Source organism: Muscardinus avellanarius (genome assembly GCF_963383645.1).
Source record: "Muscardinus avellanarius genome assembly, chromosome: 11".
NCBI classification, from domain to species: domain Eukaryota; kingdom Metazoa; phylum Chordata; class Mammalia; order Rodentia; family Gliridae; genus Muscardinus; species Muscardinus avellanarius.
Genome location: NC_137797.1, coordinates 39,034,141 through 39,055,523, shown reverse-complemented (window position 1 = coordinate 39,055,523; position 21,383 = coordinate 39,034,141). Strand labels below are relative to the sequence as shown.

The 21,383-nt window shown below is 35.5% G+C and overlaps 1 protein-coding gene across 1 annotated transcript in view; it reads left to right on the top strand.

Annotated features, from left to right (window-relative positions):
• Positions 1-21,383, top strand: part of TMTC2 (transmembrane O-mannosyltransferase targeting cadherins 2) — a gene marked incomplete at both ends in the record, with an annotated part of 448,300 nt that overhangs the window by 218,468 nt on the left and 208,449 nt on the right. The window contains one exon of the mRNA XM_080705147.1: positions 6,833-7,661. Within this exon, the coding sequence (XP_080561273.1) occupies positions 6,833-7,661 (829 nt within the window). The remainder of the gene's footprint in view (positions 1-6,832; positions 7,662-21,383) is intronic.

The window sequence follows — 21,383 nt, the reverse complement described above, 5'->3', positions numbered from 1 at the left end:
TTATATTTTTCTTTCATTGAGACTTAAATATTCCTTTTACTTTCATTTACATCCCAGAAAATCTGAGATTTGAAGACAGTATTGAAGGTGCCATCATCAATACAGTTTTCTTTAAATAATAGAGCGGGTAGTTGTTACCAATGAATTAGTCAAATTTTGCTTCACTCTTTTAGTTCCTTAATCAAAGACCTCAGTAGAAGAAAATTCACTGCAGGGCTCTGTAAAGATATTACCACGGACTACAACAGCAAGATGTCTCATTGCCTTCTCTATAGTTCAGGTGATGTGAGAAGGTTTTTAAATGTTTTATGATAAATTTCACATTATTTTCTTATTAAGTATTAGCTATGATCTTTTATACCATCAGTGTGTCAAAAGAGTAGAAATAAAGTCGTCAACCATGCACCATATTTTCTTCGTTAATTTCTATTCTGTGATTTTCTGTTTGGCAATTTCAGAAAAGCCCCTCAAAAATTTTAGAATTAGAAGTATGAAAACTAGACCTGACTTCCCATTTTATATTAAAAATGAACTGGAAAGAAGATGTAGCTCAAAGATAGAATTCCCCTAGGTTCATCCCTAGTACTACACACACACACACACACACACACACACACACACACACAGAAAAATAAGTGTCTAATGAGAAAAAAATGTTGTAACCATTTAAAACGTTTCCCATTTATAATGCTAATTTTTCTTTATCTTTTTTTTTTTTTGGTGCAGTACTGGGGATGGAACCTCGGGGTGTTACACGGTCAAGCTACACAAACCCCCAGCCATATTTTTAATTTGTATTTGTAAACAGGGTCTCACTAAGTTGTAAAGGGCCTAAGTAGCTGAGGCTTTCTGGGAACCACGATTCTCCTGTCTCAGCCTCCCAAATACTGAGATTATAAGCATGTGCCACCACACCTGGCAATAATACTACTTTTTAAATAAAGTTGTAGTCAGGAAAATATGAAATGTTACTGTCGAACATATGCAATAGCGGTGATATTCATGGAGCATGGAGAGAAGGAGAGAGAGAAAGAGGAAGGGGAAGGAGGGGGAAGGAGAGGGAGGGAAGAAGAAAGTAAACATGGTGACATAAAGGTGAAAAAGCTAGGATTTGTATGTGGTGACAGGTTTTTTAGAAATGGTGCTTGGAGGTGTATGCAGTATTTTGTACTTTATGATCCTTCATGGGGGAGATTGGGAGTGAATTTTTTCACTTAATAGGATTAAAAATGTGCTAGATAAAGATAGGTAGAAAAGTGTTTTGAGAAGTTTTGAGGGTTAAAATTAGTTTAAGAATAATTTATTCAAATGCCTATAAATGTCAGGTTCTGTGTTATTCCCTGGGGATTGAGAGATGTGTCAATTTTCATAAATTAAGCCTAAAAGCAAGCTTTGGGATGATAATATAGACATATATCCCAACCTATGTGCATTATGATATTTAATCTTCTTGTCAATTTCAGGGATTTTTAAAATAAAATTAAGATAAGTATAAAAATAATTATAGACAATATCAAGGCATCTTCAATTTTTTTTTAATTTGAGGGAAATTATAATAGCTACTACAGATAATATGTATAGGAACTATTATATCAGATACCTGGGTCTATAAATAGAAGGTAAATGTTAACTTATTATTTGAATAATTTAAAATATTTTGATCTCATAAGTATAAGCTTAGGCATATCAGGTTTCATACCTCTTTAACTTTTTCTCAATACATTTTTTGGGCTGTGGATAGATAGAATCACTCACTCATAATAGGTATTTATGCCTCTTACCCATGAACTTACCTTCCTAGCCTAGAAGTTTCATCTTTTCATGGTTCTTATTACTATTTATGCACTGTAGAGTGGGTATACAAATATGTATACATTTGCAAACATATGTTCTTTCCTGAATTTTCAGAATTGCCTTTATTCATTTTTATTTTTACTTTTGTGTGTGTGGTTCTGGGCATTGAACCCAGGAACATTCTACCTCCTAGCTATACCCCCAATCCTATTTTACTTTTTATTTTGAAACAACTTCTTACTAAGTTGCTGAACTTGTGATCCTCCTGTCTCGGCCCCCCCAAATACTAGGATCACAGGCATGCACCACCACGCTAGGCTGACTTTATGATTCGATGATATGCATATTTTACAACATGATTTTTCACTAATGATGCTGCTCTATAATTTTGGTTAATTTGTTTTAATTGCTATATGTTATTTTATGTTGATTACATATACGTATATGCATCTATATATGTGTATGCATGTAATATGTAGTTTTTTAAATTGCCATATGAATTCAAATTACATGGTAGTCTGATTTCTTTCTGTAACACCTTACTGAAATTTTTGACAAAGTTTTTGGCTCTTATAAACAACACTGTATTAAAGGTTTTATTAGCATTTTTGTAATACATTTATATTACCAATTCATAGGTGTTAAAAATAATTAATTTTGCTATAACTTTCCAGATTTTTTACTTAAATTATTCCTACTTTCTCAACTATATGTGATTTGATTCTGTTTTAACACAATTTCACCAACTTTTTTGCATCCAAATATCTAATTTTTTCACGTCAATTTATGTGAAATAAATTTAATTTTTAATTTTAATTTTAAATTTTACTAACTGATGAGCACATGCATCTTTTTGAGTGTTTTTTGTAGTCTCTAAATTTTCTGTCTTTGTTTTCAATTCCTTCTTCCATTGAGTTATTTTGCCTTTTGTGATTCATAATTCAGATGTGTGTGTGGGGGGTGGGTATACTGGGGTGGAACCCAGGGGCATTTTACCTCTGAGCTACACACTTACCCCTATTTTTTAGTCTCTTTTACTTTTTGGAAACAGGGCTTCACTGAGTTGCAAAGGGCCTCACTAAGTAGCTGAGGCTCCCTGCAAACCATGATCCCCTGGTCTCCACTTCCCAAATGCTGGGATTGCAAATGTGCACCACCACGCCTAGCTCATATTTAAGATTTCTTTTTAAAGTTTTAGGAAAAAATCTTGTCTTCTGTATATTGCAATCAAGCTTGAATATATTGACATCGGATTCAAGTTATTTTAATAACCACTCAATTTCTTTGTAACTTGGCCATCATAACACTCACTTATTACATCTAATAACTCATTTTTGTCCCAGAGCTTGAATGGAAGTGTTTATTTGTTTATTTTTATATTTATTTATTGGTGGTACTGGGGATGGAACCCAGGGGCATTCTACCTCCAAGCTATACCCCAGCCCTATTTTTTATTCTTTACTTTGAAACAGGGTCTCACTGAGTTGCAGAGGGCCTCACTAAGTAGCTGAAGCTTTCCCCAAAACCGGATCCTCCTGTCTCAGCCTCTCCAGTGCTGGAATTACAAGCATGCGCCACCGTGCCTGGCTTGGTCTAATTATTTAAAATGAGGAATTCATGCCTTAAACTTCATGAAATTCAGAGCCCAACTGCACTTTTGGTGTATGTAGTAATACTTAGACGTGTACATCTATGGGATCATTCTTACTTTGGGTGTATCATAGTCACTAACAGATATTTTACTGAGAAGAGGCCATAAACATTTTAAAAGCTCAGAATTGATGCTGATGGACCTTCACTTTTAAAAATAGGAAAAAATGTGAAGGTCCATCAGCACCAGTTCTCTAATCTTTCTTAAGACAGGTTCATGTCTAGTGCTTAGAAAAGAATCTGTCATAGACAGAAGCTTTAATAGTGTGCTGAACAGAGTAATTATGTTTTATCTACTAAACTGCAGTTCTTTTCTATCACTCCTCAAAGGTTGTATTCAGGTCCTGTTTAAGTTTGTCATACTTTGAAGCCTCACCTTCTTTGTGTGGATTTTTCTTAATGTTAACTATCAAGTCTTTGGTGTCAACTCATTCAATTGTTCATGCCGTATCCACAGGAGCATGTCAGAAATGCTGACGTTGGATTGGTTTGGTATACCAAGCCCAACACCTAGAAATGTTAAGGCAAATTGTATGATTACTTAGCTTCTAGTCATAGCTCATTAAAATTTTTCTCATTAAAATTTTTCTAATTGTATTTATAGATCAGAGCATAGGAACAAAGAAAGTAAGCCTTTTAAAGCCTTAAAAACAAGGTGAAAGAAAAGATATATTGGAGCAGCGAATAGGATTATGACAATTGGTTTTATCAAAATTTCATTTTTATGTGATCTTTTTTATAAAATGTTATGAGAAAATATTAAAGAGACATGAAGGTTGTGATTTAAAATTAAGGTTAATACCTAAATGTAATTGTAGATAACAAAGCTTAAACATTTTATTATAAACATTTTAACATCAACATTACCTTTTCAGATTTCCTTTAATAGTGGCATTTATTTAGCCATTATAGTCCTTACCGTGAAGTTCACAAGAGCATCTCATTCTAGAACTTTCAGCATGTCTTCATCATAATTATGTTACTTGTTTAGATATGAGACTGTTTAAGTGTTTTTAAACTGCATAATAATATTAGTATTTTGTTATTTGTGCTTCTTTTGTATAATTTTCTTAACACTTAGACTTCTTTTAGCATATCCATCATTGAGACAGTTTTCATTCCTCACATCTTTATTTTTAAAAATTTTGTTATTGGTGCATTGTAGTCATATATCTTAATACTGTACAAATGGTAGAGGCATACATGCACACATCACTCAGCCCTTCCCCAATTCCCACATCTTTATTTTGGAGTTCACTGTATTTACATATTCTTTCACCATTATAATCACTATAATAATTTTGATCACATCTTCAGTCTCAATGTTTTATTTGGGTAATTATTAAAATTAATGTTAAAAACTAATAAATGAAGTGATTGTTCCTTATGAAAGGCTAGGTAGTTTCTGTCTTTGGAAATAGCATTGAATTATGTAATTGTTATGAAACGTCATCATTTCATGGCTTGTAAAGAAACCTGATCACATTTCCTCTCTCTAGAGACTCTCTTGCCCTTCTGCATCTCATGTCTAATGTCTTCCACCTTACTTTCCCCCTCACTGCCACCACAGGAATTGAAATAGAATGATCTTGGTCACACTTTAAAGATGGGCTTTAGGTTCACATTTGGAATTTTAATTGATTTTTTGAGATCAGTCTTCTATACCCATGTGTTTGTCTCATGTATCTTTTCCAAATGGTAAGTTTCCCCACTGTGTAATCTAAAAATCATCGATCAGATTACCGAATTTTTAATTTTTCAAGTTATTATGACTTCTAAAGTATAGTTTTATATCTTTTTTCTAAAATCAAAATATTTCCAGACCTCTCCTGGGTAGAATTTCAGAGGAACTGGTTTGTTTGCAAAAGTTATTTTAGATAATATTTGCACTATCATTTGCTAGGTCAGACCTGGACATTTAAGATAAGTGATAGCTGAATTTTATGTGATTTCTACCGTTAAAAATTCAGTGAAGCATCATGAATTAGTTTTGAGCTAAAGTCTGGCATAGGTATTTGTAAAATGTTGATAACAGTCAGTGTTAAAATTTAGAATGTTCATTGTCTGATTTTAATACAGTCCTATTACTTAAAGTTGTCCATAATTTTCATCTGTTTGCTGCTTTCTCATTTTTTGATTCCTGAGTTTTTTTTTTATCTTCTAATGTCCTTTTAATACTTCTTTCACACTTAGAATTACTTGAGATTTATTTTTCAAAATAAACTTAGAAAGCAAAAATGGAAATAGTCACCAAAATCAGTGGTGAACCCCAAAATACTCTCAATGAATTACAACTATTTTTATTTTTAGCAGTGAAAAACTTTCATGATCTCAGGATGATTCCTTTTAATTAGTGTAAAATTGGAAAGCAACATAATCTGTGTTTTGAAAGGTCAGAGTTACTAGTTAGGGAGAATATTGTGATGTTCCCACTTTGACATTTTGAAATTGGAGAAGAGATAAAGAGAAATGGACAGATTTGAAAAATATTTTGAAGTAGAACTTGAGAGGATGTTGTATTGGGGTCTGAGAACCTGGCTACATGGTGCTACCATTTTATGAGAGACTGAATGATTGGAATAGGAACCTTTTTTTTTTAGTTTTGGAAAAGTATGATGCCAAGAGTTGTGGTTTGGTCATTTTGAGTTTGAGTTCCTGTCTATGTACTCAAATACCTATAGAGATAAAAGAAAGTAAAGGCGTAGTCATGAAAAACTGGAGATTCATGAGGAGTGCTACTAAATGTTGGATGTCACTCAGATCAGTGACTGCATGGTGCAACTGATGAAAGCCTGACTTGCAGATTTTGCAAGGAGATTCAAGACAATGAAATGGAGACTTTTGTAGACATAGCTAAATGCCTTCACTGCCCTAGATGTAAGCAGAGGATCCTGCCACACCTCGTGTTTTTTACTTTTTACTTTTTTTTTTTTTTTTTGCTATGACTGTTCTTTGTTTTCTCACCAAATCTAAATTATAAATTGAAAATAAGTCATTTATTGGGTCTTTACTGTATTGCATGCAGTGCCAGGTGCTGTGACATTGTGGTCTTACTTTTACCCGACATGAAGTTACAGAGGAAAGTATATTGAATCAGTTTTAGAGAGGTCAAAACATTGGACTTTGGTTTGTAGTATTTAGAAAGAAAAAAGAAATGATACTCATCAAAATGTATATACAACCAGGATCCCAGAATTGATTTTTTTAAGATTAAAATTTTTCTAGGTATACCTAAAAGGAGATAGAAATGAGGTCAGCAAATGAGACATAACGCTATGTTCTAAATGTCCATTTTAAAATGTATTGCTTCTCTTAATGTTAAGTGAAATGTCCCCCATGCTGTATTGTTGATGATCTTTATTTTTTCCCCCTTCTCTTTTGGTTTCAGAGGAAGAACTTGTCTCTTTTTCTCAGCATTAGTTTGTTAACTTTCTGGGGGACCTCCCTTTTGGGTGCCCGTTTATACTGGATGGGAAACAAACCACCAAGCTTTTCCAACTCTGACAACCCGGCTGCGGACTCAGACAGCCTTCTGGCTCGCACGCTCACATTCTTCTATTTGCCAACCAAGAATCTCTGGTTGTTGCTCTGCCCAGATACCCTCAGCTTTGACTGGTCCATGGATGCCGTGCCTCTGCTCAAAACAGTTTGTGATTGGAGAAACCTACACACTGTGGCCTTCTATACTGGACTCCTCCTCCTTGCCTACTATGGTCTGAAGAGCCCAAGCATAGAAAGAGAATGCAATGGGAAAGCTGTGACAAATGGCAAGCAAAATGCAAATGGACATAGCTGTCATTCAGACGTGGAGTACCGGAACTCAGAGATGAAGCCCAGCTTTGCATCCAAAGTAGAAAATGGCATTAGAAATAGTGTATCACAGAGAACACAGCTCCCTTCTACTGAGAACATTGTCGTTCTGTCTTTATCTTTGTTGATAATACCCTTTATTCCTGCCACGAACCTGTTTTTCTATGTCGGCTTTGTAATTGCAGAGCGAGTATTATATATTCCTAGTATGGGCTTCTGCCTCCTGATTACAGTGGGTGCCAGAGCCCTTTATGTCAAAGTCCAAAAGCGGTTTCTCAAGAGCTTAATTTTTTATGCTACGGCCACATTGATTGTTTTCTATGGGCTCAAGACGGCGATCAGGAATGGAGACTGGCAAAATGAGGAAATGCTGTATAGGTCAGGGATAAAAGTCAACCCAGCTAAAGGTAATCTTTTATTTTTTGCTTTTGTCTCGATGGTCTAAACTTTTAGCCTTTTTATTTCTTATTTTCTTGCCTCGAAACAGTGTAATAGGAAATCTTTTTTAAAATTAATACCATCTATTTGATTATTTGTATAAGCAAAACTCATTTAAAAACATATTCAGCATTCAATGTTTGGGATCGGGAAATATTTCTGGAAGTATTTTCTGAATCTGTGTGTCATGAAGAATTAGGAATCATATTCCAAGGAGATTCAAGACAACAAAATGGAGACTGGTGTAGGCATAGCTCAGTGCCCTCATGACCCCAAATCTAAGCAGAGGGTTCAGCCACATAGGCCATCATTGTTCTTTGTTTATACCCCAAATCTAAATTATAAAAGAAAAAAAATCACTTCTTCAACTGGCATAAGAATTTAAAAAAATTCTTGGTTTGTACTTTTTAAAAATTGACATTGGGTTTGTCTTTCATCTTATCAAAGAAGTTAGGTCATCTCCTTTAAATAGGTTCTAGCACTTCTGTTTTCTAAGGCTTGCCTGAGGAAATACTGGAAGACATGGAGGTGAGTCTGAATATTGGAAGTGTGTCTCTAGATGTCAGCCTGTATACATGCTGGTGTGAATCACCATGCACTCGCGGAGGTTGAATAACCTGGGTGCTGCCAAGCAGCTGGTACATTTTTATTTCAGAGTTCTTAAGTCACTTAGGGAAATAACCTTTTCACTGTAGAATGAGAAGAATTATACCTTTCTGTATTGCTTCTGGTTTAGAAGATTAGCAAATCTCAAAATTGTTGACAGCCATTAGTTTCAGCTTTCCTTTAAACGAAAAATAGCCCAAAGGTGTTCTAATGGATTACTATGGCTTAAATAATTTAAATAGTGATGGGATCTACAGGACAATTGAATTAATATAAGTGTACATTTTAAGTGTAGAAATAAAGCATTATAAACAAACCCAAATATTCTTGTTTTTCATAAATAGTTTTTATTCATCTTTTAAGTAATGGTTTCTCGTACAGAATTTGAACTTGAATTTTTGTCTTTTAGCACAATTCTGCAATACTATTCAAACACCAGTCATGAGAAACTGTTCCAAATGTGTGACAATGGCCTGCTAATATATATTTCAGAATATATATTCTAAGATCTAGATGTCCTAAAGCAACTTTGGCAATTTTGTCTGTTTAGCACAAATTAAGTCAAGAGTTCAGTGAGCAAGTACACATTTTTTTCAGACACTAATTGTCGGGGCCCACTCGGCTGGACCGAGATGGCACCCAGGCTTGTTGCCAGCGTGGACTCAAGATGGCGCCTAGGCATGTTGCCAAGTCACGAGGCTCACGAGGCTGGCGGTGCCCTGAGCCTGCGCAGTGAGCCCTATCAGGCGGGATGATTAGTGATGCAGTGCCTAGTGCTACCACCTGCCCACCCAGGAGAAGGTTGAAAATGCGCATGCCCTAGCGGGGAAGCGAGGAGGGTTGGTGGAGTGATGAGGCAGGGGATAGAAGACTGATGTTGTTTTTACCTGAGAGGGTGTTGAGAGAGCATTAAAGAGGAAGGAGCTTCATCAACAGAGTCGGCGTTCGTGTGTTTCTTCCCTAGGCTCTGCTGGTCAGAGCCCTAGGGACGCGACAACTAATTATTTGGATTTTAATGTGAAGTAAAAGCATCAAAGTTGATCTAGAAGATAGCATATAATCTCTCAGTTCTCTTTGAAAATTTATGTGTTTTTTTCTAGGTAGTGAATACTATACAGTTACTGAATGACTGAACTCAAGTTTTGTTTTGTTTTTAGTCCTGGGAATGAAATCCGGGGGCAACTACCTCCAAGCTACATTCCTAGCCCTCCTTATATCATACTTTATTTTATATATTGCACTATTTTTATTGAAAGGCATATCTGTAAGTACCAAACGTGATCATAGTTGTTAGGTTACTTCTGTTAACTCAAAATTAACACTGATTTTAAATTATTATTATTATTTTTATTATTAATTTTTTGTAGAATTGGGTATTGAGCCCAGGGGCATTCTACTTCTGAGCTATACCTCCAGTCCCATTTTTTATTTTGAAACAGGGTCTTACTACGTTGTAGTGGACCTCACTGTGTAGCTGAGGCTGGCCTTGAAATTACAATCCTCCTAACTCATCCTCCCAAGCACTGGGATTACAAGTGTGTGCTACCATGCCTGGATTATGTTTTAAAAATAAGGATCTTTGTTAATCTTTTAGTAAAACTAAAGAGTTGTTCATAATACATGGTTTATAAAAATGAAGGATACAATAAGCTTTGGTTTATTTTTCAGAGTCTTGGTAAGTTGCTGAAGGTCTCACTAAGTTACTGAGGCTGGCCTCAAACCCTCCTTAAACCTCCCATCTCAATCTCCCAAGTACTGGGATTATAGACATGTACCATTGTTCCCAGTTTGACCCCAAGTTTTGCTGAAAAAATTGTTGCAGATAATTTTTGCAGAATACTTTTCAACTTGTTTTTCTTCACTAGAACCCACAAGTATACGGACCAAGTCTATTTTGCCACTTTTTTTAATCCTCTTTTTTTTTTTTTAACTACACATACATGGCAAGAAATAAAGCAAACCTCACCAGCATGTTATTTACATCAGTGTTATTTTGAAACGTTATTAATTTTTTGTGTTAAATTTCAGGTTAAGATTCTCTTACAAAGGACTAAGATAACAGGGGCTTAAATAGATAGAAGCTGTATTCTTTCATGGAATAATCTTAAGTTCGTGCCCCACAGAGCTGATAAGATGGCGCCGTGGTTTTCAGGACCCATGCTGCTTCTTGTTTGTTCTCTTGCCATCTCAGTGGTGCCACCCTATCCCTGTGCTCCAAGATGTGTCATTATCACATCACCACTTCAGCTGGCAGGAGAGATTGCGGGTCCTTCCCTTTCTAGGAGTATATTCCTGACATTTTACACACACTGCTTATTCACCGCCATTGGCCACACCGGCCTAAAGGAAGGCTGGGAAATGCTGTCTGTCTCCTGGGTAGCCAAGTACCATCCGAGTTTTATTATCCTGAAAGAAGTGAAGGGTGGAGATCAGGAGTAAGGAGAAGTCTCTGTCCCAGAGTAGGAGAAAGCATTTTGTAAACTTGTAGGCATTTTATTAGCATCAGTACTGTTACTGCTGTCAGTTTTGATGCTGAACATGATATTTTGGTGACATATTAAAATATTCAATCATGTTTTCATCTGTTCACTCTGTCAGTTACTAAGGCAGGACTTCAGTTTCCAACATTTTTCTTTTTCATATCTCCTTCCTAATATTTGAGCAGTCGTTTAGTATTTTGGGACTCCAAAATATTACTAGTTAAATGTTATGAGTTAAATGACTATTATTCGTTAAATGCTGCATTTCTGACTAGAGTAATGGTAAGTTCTTTGAGACAGAAAACATTAATTTCTGGTTGGGTTTGGTAGTGCATACCTGGAATCCAAGTACATTAGAAACTGACACAGGAAGGTAGCAGGCTCGAGGATAAGCTCAGCAATTTAGTGAGATCCTCAGTAACCTTGCAAGGCCTTCTTTTTAAAAAAATAAAAAGGAGCTGGGCGTGGTGGCGCACACTTGTAATCCCAGCATTCGGGAGGCTGAGACCGGAGGATCGCGGTTTGCAGACAACCTCAGCTATTTAGTGAGGCCTTCTGCAACTCAGTGAGACCCGGTTTCAAAATCAAGAATAAAAAATAGGGCAAGGGGTATAGCTTGGAGGTCAAATACCCCTGGGTTCCATCCCCAGACCCGCAATAAATAAATAAATAAATAAATAAAAAGGTCCAGGGGTGTAATTTGAGGTATAATTCTCCTGGGTTTAATTCCCAGTACACCATCCAAAAAAATTGAATTCTTAAACCTGCTGCCAACCCCTGGTCCAGCCAACTGCTTTACTTTTAGCCTTTATCATCTCACTTGATAGAAACTCCACTTTCATAGTAGCTCTGGCCAACAATGGAGGAGTTATCTATGCTCCAATTGCATATCCAGTCTGTGTGCATATATGTATTTATCGCAATAAACTTTATTATGATATCTAATTGTAATGCAGTAATAAAAATAATTTTTAAAAAGCAAACAAAAATAAAATTGACTATATTGCATATATCTATGTACATATATATATATATATATATATATATATATATATATATGTATCCCCTCCAGAACTCGACCACTTTTTACTACCTCTACTGCACTCATTGTGGCCAATGTTGATATCATCTTACACTTAATAAAAGACTCTTTTTTACTTGACCTCTCAGGTTCTGTTTTCTTGCCTTTTAACATGCCTTATAATTGTCTTTTAAATTTCAAGTCAGACATAATGTATTTTTAATATGAAATGAGGCATTAGTGTGAGGTTTTATGTTAATCTGTTTAGGAGTTGGACTGTTTTCATGTTTGTTCTTATCTTTGGTGTCAAATTTCTCTAGTTTTGTCTTGGGCTTTATCTCCCATGTTGTCTTTGGATTTCCTTAAGGACTCAGTTTAGGTTTTACATCTCTTTTAGTTATAATCCACTAGTATCATATCGGAGCCCTGTGGGTGTGCTCACGGGTATTCTATAATCTTCTGATTAAATCTCAGCTTCTTTAGATGTGATGTTGACAGCTGCATCTGACTTTGCCTGTATCCAGCTTCCAGTTATGAACGAAGGGGCTGGATTAAGAGGATGTCCTCCTGAATGGACAAGGCCTGGTAAGGTCTTTCTCCTAGCATAGGGATTAGGATGGAGAATGCTCCAGGTCGACTTCATGAGCTTTATTCTTCCTCTCCCTCTGCCAGAGTTGTCAAAGTGTCTTTCTTGGCTCCTTACAGTGAGAACTAAAGGAATTGGTCATAATGACCGGGTATTTGTTCCTAACATTTTCCATCTCCAGCACCTCTTGCTCCAGGTAAACTCACCTCTTTCTTGACTCTCGGGTTTGCCTGACTCCAGATTTCAGGGTGGCGATTTGTTCTGCAGCTACATTTCACTGATGAGTCCAGGAAAGGTGGTTGGCTTTCAGTTTGTTTAGCTTTTTCTTCCTTGTAAGGGTGGAAGTGATTATTTCCAAGCTCTTTAAAGTCCAAGTGGAACCTCTGCTCCTTTTGTTCTGATCCTCAAGTCTATACTTAACCAGGATCCCTGTGACCTTTTTGAAACACATCAGAGTTCGCCTGGCAGTCCACTGTCACAGTCACCTTTGGCCTTCCCATATCCTTCTAAGTAGAAGCACATAATCATGAGCAATGTCCCTACCCCACACACTAGGCTTTCCCTCCCTTTCAACACTCTAGCCGTGCTTTCTCCTGGGCCTTCCATGTGATAGGTCTGCTCTTAACCATTGGGCATTCTCATCACTTCTACCTGGGATGTTTTCCCCCAGATATTCTCACTGTGGGTCCCTAACTTCCATTAGGTTACATTATCAGTAAGGTGCTTATGCAGAATTATCAACATACAATAGCACATATGACTCTTGCTTTTTAAAAAAGTGCCATAAATGCAGTACTGACCATGCCTGGCAGGCAAAGAAGGGATTCAGTAAAGGATACATTGAATAATAAATGTCATCATTCTTATTCTTCTTAAGAAGTTTTTAATCTGGTTAGAAATAGAATGCACATGTGTGAAATAAGACAAAATATGAAATACACCGATGATGTACCAGGTGTTGAAGGATGCTTTGTAATAGGAATGGTCGTATTGACAATGATGATGGGTTTGGATCCTAGGATAGCTATCTGGGATGTATGCCTCTTGTTTTTATACAGGCAAAATTCTCTCAACCCAGGTACCTTATTTTTTGATTCATAACATGCTCAACAATAATTCTGGCTATAGTTAATTCTTCAGTAATTACGGGACTGGAAATAATCTTCCTTAAGGCAGAATTTTCTTAGCCTACCAAGAGATAAGAAACCTTTGAAAGCCAGTCTTTTCAGAAGGTTTTCTGAGATTACAAACTGAGTTAGTCTCTCTCCCCACCTCCTCCTTTGAAAGCCTTTACAAATTTTGGACTACTTCAGCCTACCATGGGCTTTTACAGAATATGATTTTAAGCTTCATGAAGCTTTATCCATTAAAACTGCTTTCAGTAATGGGTCCCCTAGACAGCTGCCAGTCATTAACTGATTGGATGCAAATTGATGATGGGTAAAGCCTGTCAGAGTGACTGCTGCTAATTTATGCTTTAAATCTGGATAGTGGAGAATGATAGCTGATTTAGACTGTGTAAAACACAAGTCTTGTCTCATGATGTAGTCAGGAAAATACTGGACAGTTGATTATTCTAGTTTGCTGATTTCACCATTACTCTTTGCATTTCTGTGCTTAGCAAAGAGGGAATTTACTATGATAAATGCCTTAATTAGCAAGCCACTTTGTATTTGAAAGAGTTTTTTCCCCCCTTCATTTTCTGAGCCATATTGCTTAATACCTGTTAAAGGCATTTTTAAATTTAGTACAAAGCAGTTAAATGTGAGACTCACTCTTCTTGCTTGGCTTCTGTCCTTAGCTCCCTATAGTGTCTAGAACATCGTCAGGTATGAAGTGGGTGGTGTGGAGGTGGTGGCAATAAATATGTCATTGTCTAAGTTATGTTTCCCATGACCTCATTTCTGTGAGAAGCTTTCCACCTGGGTGATCTGCCAGCATCTTAAACTCATCACCTCTCTCCTCTAAAACCAGCTACTTACAAACTTCCTTAGTAATTAAGGTCAGGCTCACAGACTAACAGAGTTATTAAAGGTAAGCAGATCAGTGAGCCCAGAAACATAAAACAAAATGATAGCATATATGGCAGTGTGTCTGATTGCTACGAGGTTAATTTAAAATTAAGTTTATAGATTAAAAATTAAATTCGTTTTCTGTGTTAGTTTGCTGTAGAGGACATCTGGCTATGATTTTTAATTGTTTTGAAGCAACTATTAAGATATATAATTAAGAAGCTTAGTGGAATATACCTATATTCTTAATACTTGAATAGCTAAGACAGGAGGATCATAGGTTTGAGGCCACCCTCAGCATCCTAGGGACACTCAAAATTTTAAAAAAGGGCTGGGATTATAGCTTAGAGGTAGACCCCCTTGAGTTCAATCCTCAGTACCCCCCCCAAGTAATTGAGAACAATTAGGATTAATTTGAAGAAATGTTCACAAGGTTTTTTCTTAGTGATTATTGCTAATGTAAACATGTAAAGCATAAATATAAACGATGTGTGTGTGTGTATGTGTGTGTGTGTATATATATATATATATATATATATATATATATATATATAGTGGTTTACCTGTTTGAAACTCTCAAGGTAGTTGCCCAGGCATACCAATACCAAGTTCACTATCTCTAATGCAGTTGACAAATATTAGTAGGTTAGGTATAAAACCACAAAATAATTGGCTCAGCTCAACAGTAATTGGCAGTTTTTTCTTTCTTCCTGATTACTGTAAAATTGGTAGATCTATTTCAATTTTACATGGATTCAAATTTCAAGCATGTTGAAGGAATATTATTTTGTTTAGGAAACAATTCAAAATTTAACTGAAATCTAAACCCCCTAAGCCATGGAATATTGACAATTTAATTGTGGATTTTATTATTTAAGCTCTAATTGAGCCTCCTTTTAACCATGGTAAATTGTAATTAACTAGCTAATTTTGTAATTTGTATTAAGTATTATATTTCAATAATTCATAAGAGGCATAGATTTTTATAAAACATAAAATTTACCAATTAACTCAGGAAAGGAAACTACTCTAATATTTTGTCAAGACTGACTGGTCCCAATGAAAAAGTCATAAAATGTAGACTTTAATTTTTAAGAGATGCAGTAGAGATTGCTGGTGCTAGATCTCATAATGGCTAAAAGAGATAAATAGTAGGAAGTCAACTTAGCCTTCAAGTCAACTTAGCCCCTAAGTCAACTTAGGGATAAAAAAAAAGAAAGAAAATGCCTTCTCAGTCTCTTTTACATTGATTAGAAAAAATACAAAATAATGGGCCCAAGAAGAATAAAATAAAATAAACTCTCATTGATGGAACTAAACTGTTTTTGTTTTGTTTTGTTGTGTTTTGTTGCGGGTGTGGGGATGGAACCCAGAGGCATTTGACCTCCAAGCTACACTCCCTGCCCTATTTTTTATTCTTTATTTTGAAACAGGATCTCACTGATTTGCGGAGGGCCTTACTAAGTAGCTGAGGCTGTCCGTGAACCATGATCCTCTGGTCTCAGCCTCCCAAATGCTGGGATTACAAGCATGCGCCACCATGCATGGCGCAACTAAACTGTTTTTAAAAGCAAATTGTTGAGCTGTAAGCCTAGAGCACTTTAAAAATAATTTACTTTTTGATACTGAGGATTGAACCCAGAGGTGTTCTATTTTTGTGGTACTTTCCCAGCCCTTTTTATTTTTAAAACAGGATCTTGTTAAGTTGCTGAGGCTGTTCTCCAACTTGGCTTCTTATAGTGAGAACAAAAGGAATTGGTCATGATGACCAGGTATTTGTTCCTAACATTTTCCATCTCCAGCCGGTCTGTCTTTCCATCTTTTCCTGTCTTTTCCTGTCTCAGCCTCCCAGGTCCTCTGGATGGAGCAGTCACAAAAGTTCCAATGCATGTGCTTTCCATGCCTCTAAGAATGGAGTGGCACACTTGTTTTTTTCTATCATCTCAACTCTAATGACTGTGCATACAGGATTGTGGGGAAAAATATACCACTTGACAACAAAATTAATGTGAATGATGCTATGGTGTATCATGTATGATGTGGTTGATATACTTCTGAACCTACATCTTTGAGATTATCCATGATGAACCTTTTAGGATTTTTATGGGCTTCAAAAAACTGTCAATCCAAGTATTATTGTTACCTTAGATTATACTTAAGAATATTTCTACTCCAAGGAAATTTAGACTAGCATAGATTAAGTATGAAGTTAAATAATTCTTACATTATATTAGTTTATTTATTTATTTTGTTATTTTTGCGGGTCTGGGGATGGAACCCAGGAGCATATGACCTTCGAGCTACAGTCCTTGCCCTATTTTTTATTCTTTATTTTGAAACAGGGTCTCACGAAGTTGCAGAGGGCCTCACTAAGTAGCTGAAGCTGGCCACAAACCGCGATCCTCTGGTCTAAGCTTCCCGAATGCTGGTATTACAAGTGTGTGCCACCACACCTGGCTGTATTAGTTTTTTATTTTCTAAAAAATGCTCTTATATGTGTTAAATATCTATTCATAGAATTATATTCATTAAATATATTATTCATAGAAAAATATATTTATACTTTTGAAGTGCTGTTCCTGTACTTCTCCTTATATCACAGTTTTGTTTCTCTCAGTTAATTTTATTTTCCTTATTATATGCTAGAGCTTCCATTACAATGTTAAATAGAAATGATGTCAGCAGAGTTTTTGTTTTGCTACTATCTTAAATCCTTTTTTAAAATCAGTACTGGGGAATGAACCCAGGAACATTCTACCTCTGCGCTACATTCCCAGCCCTATTTTATTTTTCATTTTGAAACAAGGTCTTACTAAGTTGATCATTCTTTGAGACTAGCCAATAACTTGGTATCCTCTTGTCTCAGCATCCCAAGTACTGAGATTATAAGCATGCACCACAAGGCCCAGCATTATTACTTTATTCTTGTCTAAGAAAAAGAATTTTGACATTTCTCCATGAATCATGGGACTTTATATTATTTTCTGTAGATAACTATTATCAGAATTTTTCTCTATGAGATTTTATGTGTGTGTGATTTTATTTTGGTGCATTATAGTCTCACGTCATAATGTAAATCATGTTGACAATGACATACATGCACATGCTGTTGGTGCCCCTCTCTTCATTTTTCTCCCTTCTAATACAGTAGCCAGATTTATATTAATATATGTTCACAAGTATATACATGGTCTATGGTGTATTTCTATTAATGAACCATTTTTAATGAATTAGTATTGATGATAGGTTTTCTTACTTAGTTTGTTAATTTAATGACTATAGCAATAGATTCTTCTACTGTTGAACTTGTTTTGTACCCCTAAAACAATCTCAGGAGTTGGTTATATCATTTGCCTATAATTCTACTAAATTTTCTTTTCATCTTTGTCCTTTGATTATTGAAAAGTTTCTGTCTAATGTCTTCATATTCTGTTATGAAGATCAGTTGTGGGCTGGTAATGTCACAGAGTGGTAGAGCACTTAACTAGCATGTGCAAGGGTGCAGGTCATTCAAATTTCAGCACCAGATATATGTACTACTACTACTACTACTACTACTACTAATAATAATAATAATAATATAGAAAATGCATTGACCTTAACCTTAAAGAATCATTTTGGGATCATTACCTTTTATTCCCTGAAAGATTTTATATCAAATAAGAATTATAATTCCTTTTATAGTAGTTGGAAATTATCCTCATATTTAGCTATGCTTGATGTTTATGAATGGACTTTTTCTATTGCTTTAATTTTATCATAATTTTGAAAATAATTACTTTTGGGTTAGTTTCAGTAAGTTTTTCTAGATTTTTACAATTTTAATTACTAGGCCAATTAGATCATATCAAGCTATACTTAGATTTTTATGTCTTTTTCTAAATCTCTACCATAACTGTAATTTATTTCTTTGTGTGTGTGTGTGTGTGTGTGTGTGTGTGTGTGTGTGGTACTGGGGGTGGGACCCAGGGGCTTTTCTATCTCTGGGCTATACTTCCAGACCTATTTTATAATTTATTTGGAAACAGGGTCTCACTAAGTTGCTGAGAGCCTCAGTGAGTAGCTGAGGATGGCTTGAAACCTGTGCAATCCTCTGTCTCAGCCTCCCAAGCACTGGGATTACAAATGTGCACCACCACGCCCAGCCGTAACTGTAACTAAAAATCCTACTTTACCATTGAGGCACTTTGAGCAATGGATGTTTTGTTATCTCAGATTTTGTGATTGTGCTATATATGTAGAAATTCCTAGAAGATATTTTTTCTCTTTATGTATGTCTACATATATTTGACAGATAGCGTACTAATCCCACCTTCTAATCCTCTGGGTTGTTTATTTCTAATTCAGCCACTCGGGTTGTTTTCTTTTGAGAACCACAGTTTTCTGACCTCCTACTTATAGGCCAATCCCTGCTTCATCATAGTTTGACAGACACATACAGGTGAGTGCCATCTCCAGAGCTTCTTCATCCTTCTAGATTTCTTCTTCCATGGAGTTTATATACTTCAGAACTGTGCTTACTTCTACCAATTAATTCTTTTTGTTGTTGTTTAGCATTTTTATCGGTTTTATATAAAGGTCATCAAATGTAGCAGCTATTAAGAAATGATTAGCTATTTTATAAGTTATATGTGAGAATGTAAAGTTCGTTTTGAATCATGGCAGTTATTTTAAAATTTAATTCTCTAGCAAAAGCAAAACAAATTTTCAGAGTAAGCTAAAGAGTGTAAGTACTGCTTTCATGTCTGAAATCAAATTACAAATATTTGACTCTTACAGAGCACAGAAGGGTGAAATAGGCTCCCTTGTCCTGTGATATAAATTTACAGATAATGTCACAGAGGAGATTTTCAAGAAGACAAGTTCATGTCCTCCCTCTCCCTCTCTCTTCCTCTCCCTCCTTCTCCTCTCTCTCTTTCCCTCTTCTCTCCTCCCTTGCGTGAGCTTGCTCGCACTCTCTCTCTCTCTCTCTCTCTCTCTTACACACACACACACACACACACACACACACACACACACACACACAGATCATGGATTTAAAAGAAAATTTCAGATCTCAAGGATTATGGGCAAACTAAGATGTTGAAATCAGATGATTATTAATAACCTGAAACAAAAGGTGAGCCCCATTTTTATCTTTAGGAATATGGGTATTAAAAGAGAAATCACATGTTTTTAACTTTATGAGTCAGTGCTAGATTTATAAGTAATTAAAAAAATGTGAACATTACTATCCAAGGGCATGTAGCAGGCACATAAGTATTATGAGGTTACTAAAAATAAAATAATGGTCAAACATTCATTTTTTATTTTAAAATAGTGTTCTCCAAGTAAGTAAATACATTCCAACTTGATTAACTAGTAGGAAAATATACACAAACACATACACATGCCGCCTTCCTTTTTTTTTTTTTTTTGCGGGTCTGGGGATGGAACCCAGGGACATTCAACCTCCGAGCTACACCCCCTGCCCAATTTTTTTATTCTTTATTTTGAAACAGGGTCTCACTAAGTTGCAGAGGGCATCACTAAGTAGCTGATGCTGTCCACGAACTGCGATCCTCTGGTCTCAACCTACCAAATGCTGGGATTAAGAGCGTGCACCACCACACCTGGCATACACATACCTTCTTGAGATAACTATATTAAAAAGCTTTATTGTGTCTTACTTTCCAGGTTTCATTTCAACTAATACTTTACCACTGAATATTCATTCAACCATCTTAAATAGCATAATTTTGTTCTGTTGTACAAAACAACATTGGATAAGAAAAAATCAACAATAACATCTTTTGGGGAGCATTAGAAGCATATGTTTGAATTTTGAAAAAAATTCTCTCTAGAATGTTATGCGTAGAAATGAGCTTGGTTTGATAGCAGTAGGTCAGCTGAGAGTCAGATTTTGACAGGAACAGTTTACTGAGGTGTCAGTGCAGAATGTTTTCTCTCTTAAATTGTTTGAAATGGCAGAAGACACTTGTTGAGGGCTCCGCATATTGGAACTTAAAATTTATTCAATAAAGAAATAAGATGAGATTGTTTTCTGGTCCTTTCTCCTTGAGATGAGAGTAAATATCTCAACAAACATATCATGATAACACCAGCAAAGAACACAGGTCTAAGGTATTTTAAGATGTTTTCTGCTTTACTATATCATATGACTTAATCACCTTTAGCTTTACAAATTAGATTTATTAGTTTATAATACTGCAAACAGTTCCTCTGTTTGCAGAGAATCTGAATGTTTTCCAAGGATGGTTGCGAGTCATGTTCACTCTAGTAGTTAAGCTTGAATGGTATTTTCTGTATTCATGTATGTATTGAAAATAATTTGAAAGTAGAATTGATTTCTTGGGCTAGTATAATGAAAAACTATCATATTAATTTCTGATTTTGTACATACCCTTGTATTTTGCATTTTTTTCTTATTGCCAGTCACAGTGATATGTTTTAAATCACTCTTGCACTTGAAATTGTATTATTTGGAATGAACTCTACAGGATTTTAAAATCTCTTGCTGTTCTATGTCATTACAGCGATTTTGAGATATTTGAAAGCATTTGATGCAAGACTTTTTAGTGTCACAACTTTTTCTCACTAGTACAGTTCTACAAACAGGAATCTGTAGATGTTTTGGTTGGAAGACTATCATATTTTGGTTGTGGCTACTATTGGTTCTCTACTCATTCTCAAATTAAGCCGGGAGTATATATTTACTTTTAAGGCTCTTAGTTAAAACTTTAGCATAAAGATATGTATTCTAACCCCAGTTGTGATTATTTGATAGAAAAATATGGTTTCTCAATGGGTTTAATCATCCTGACATATAGTCTGAATAACATTATTTACGAATAAATAGATGGACAATGTGGACTTAATATTTCTAAGCTTGCATGTCCTGTTATAATTTATAATCCATAGTATTTATTAATTACATAATACTAATGTGGTCAGTGGATATGTTTGGAAAAAAAAGAGCCTTTGAA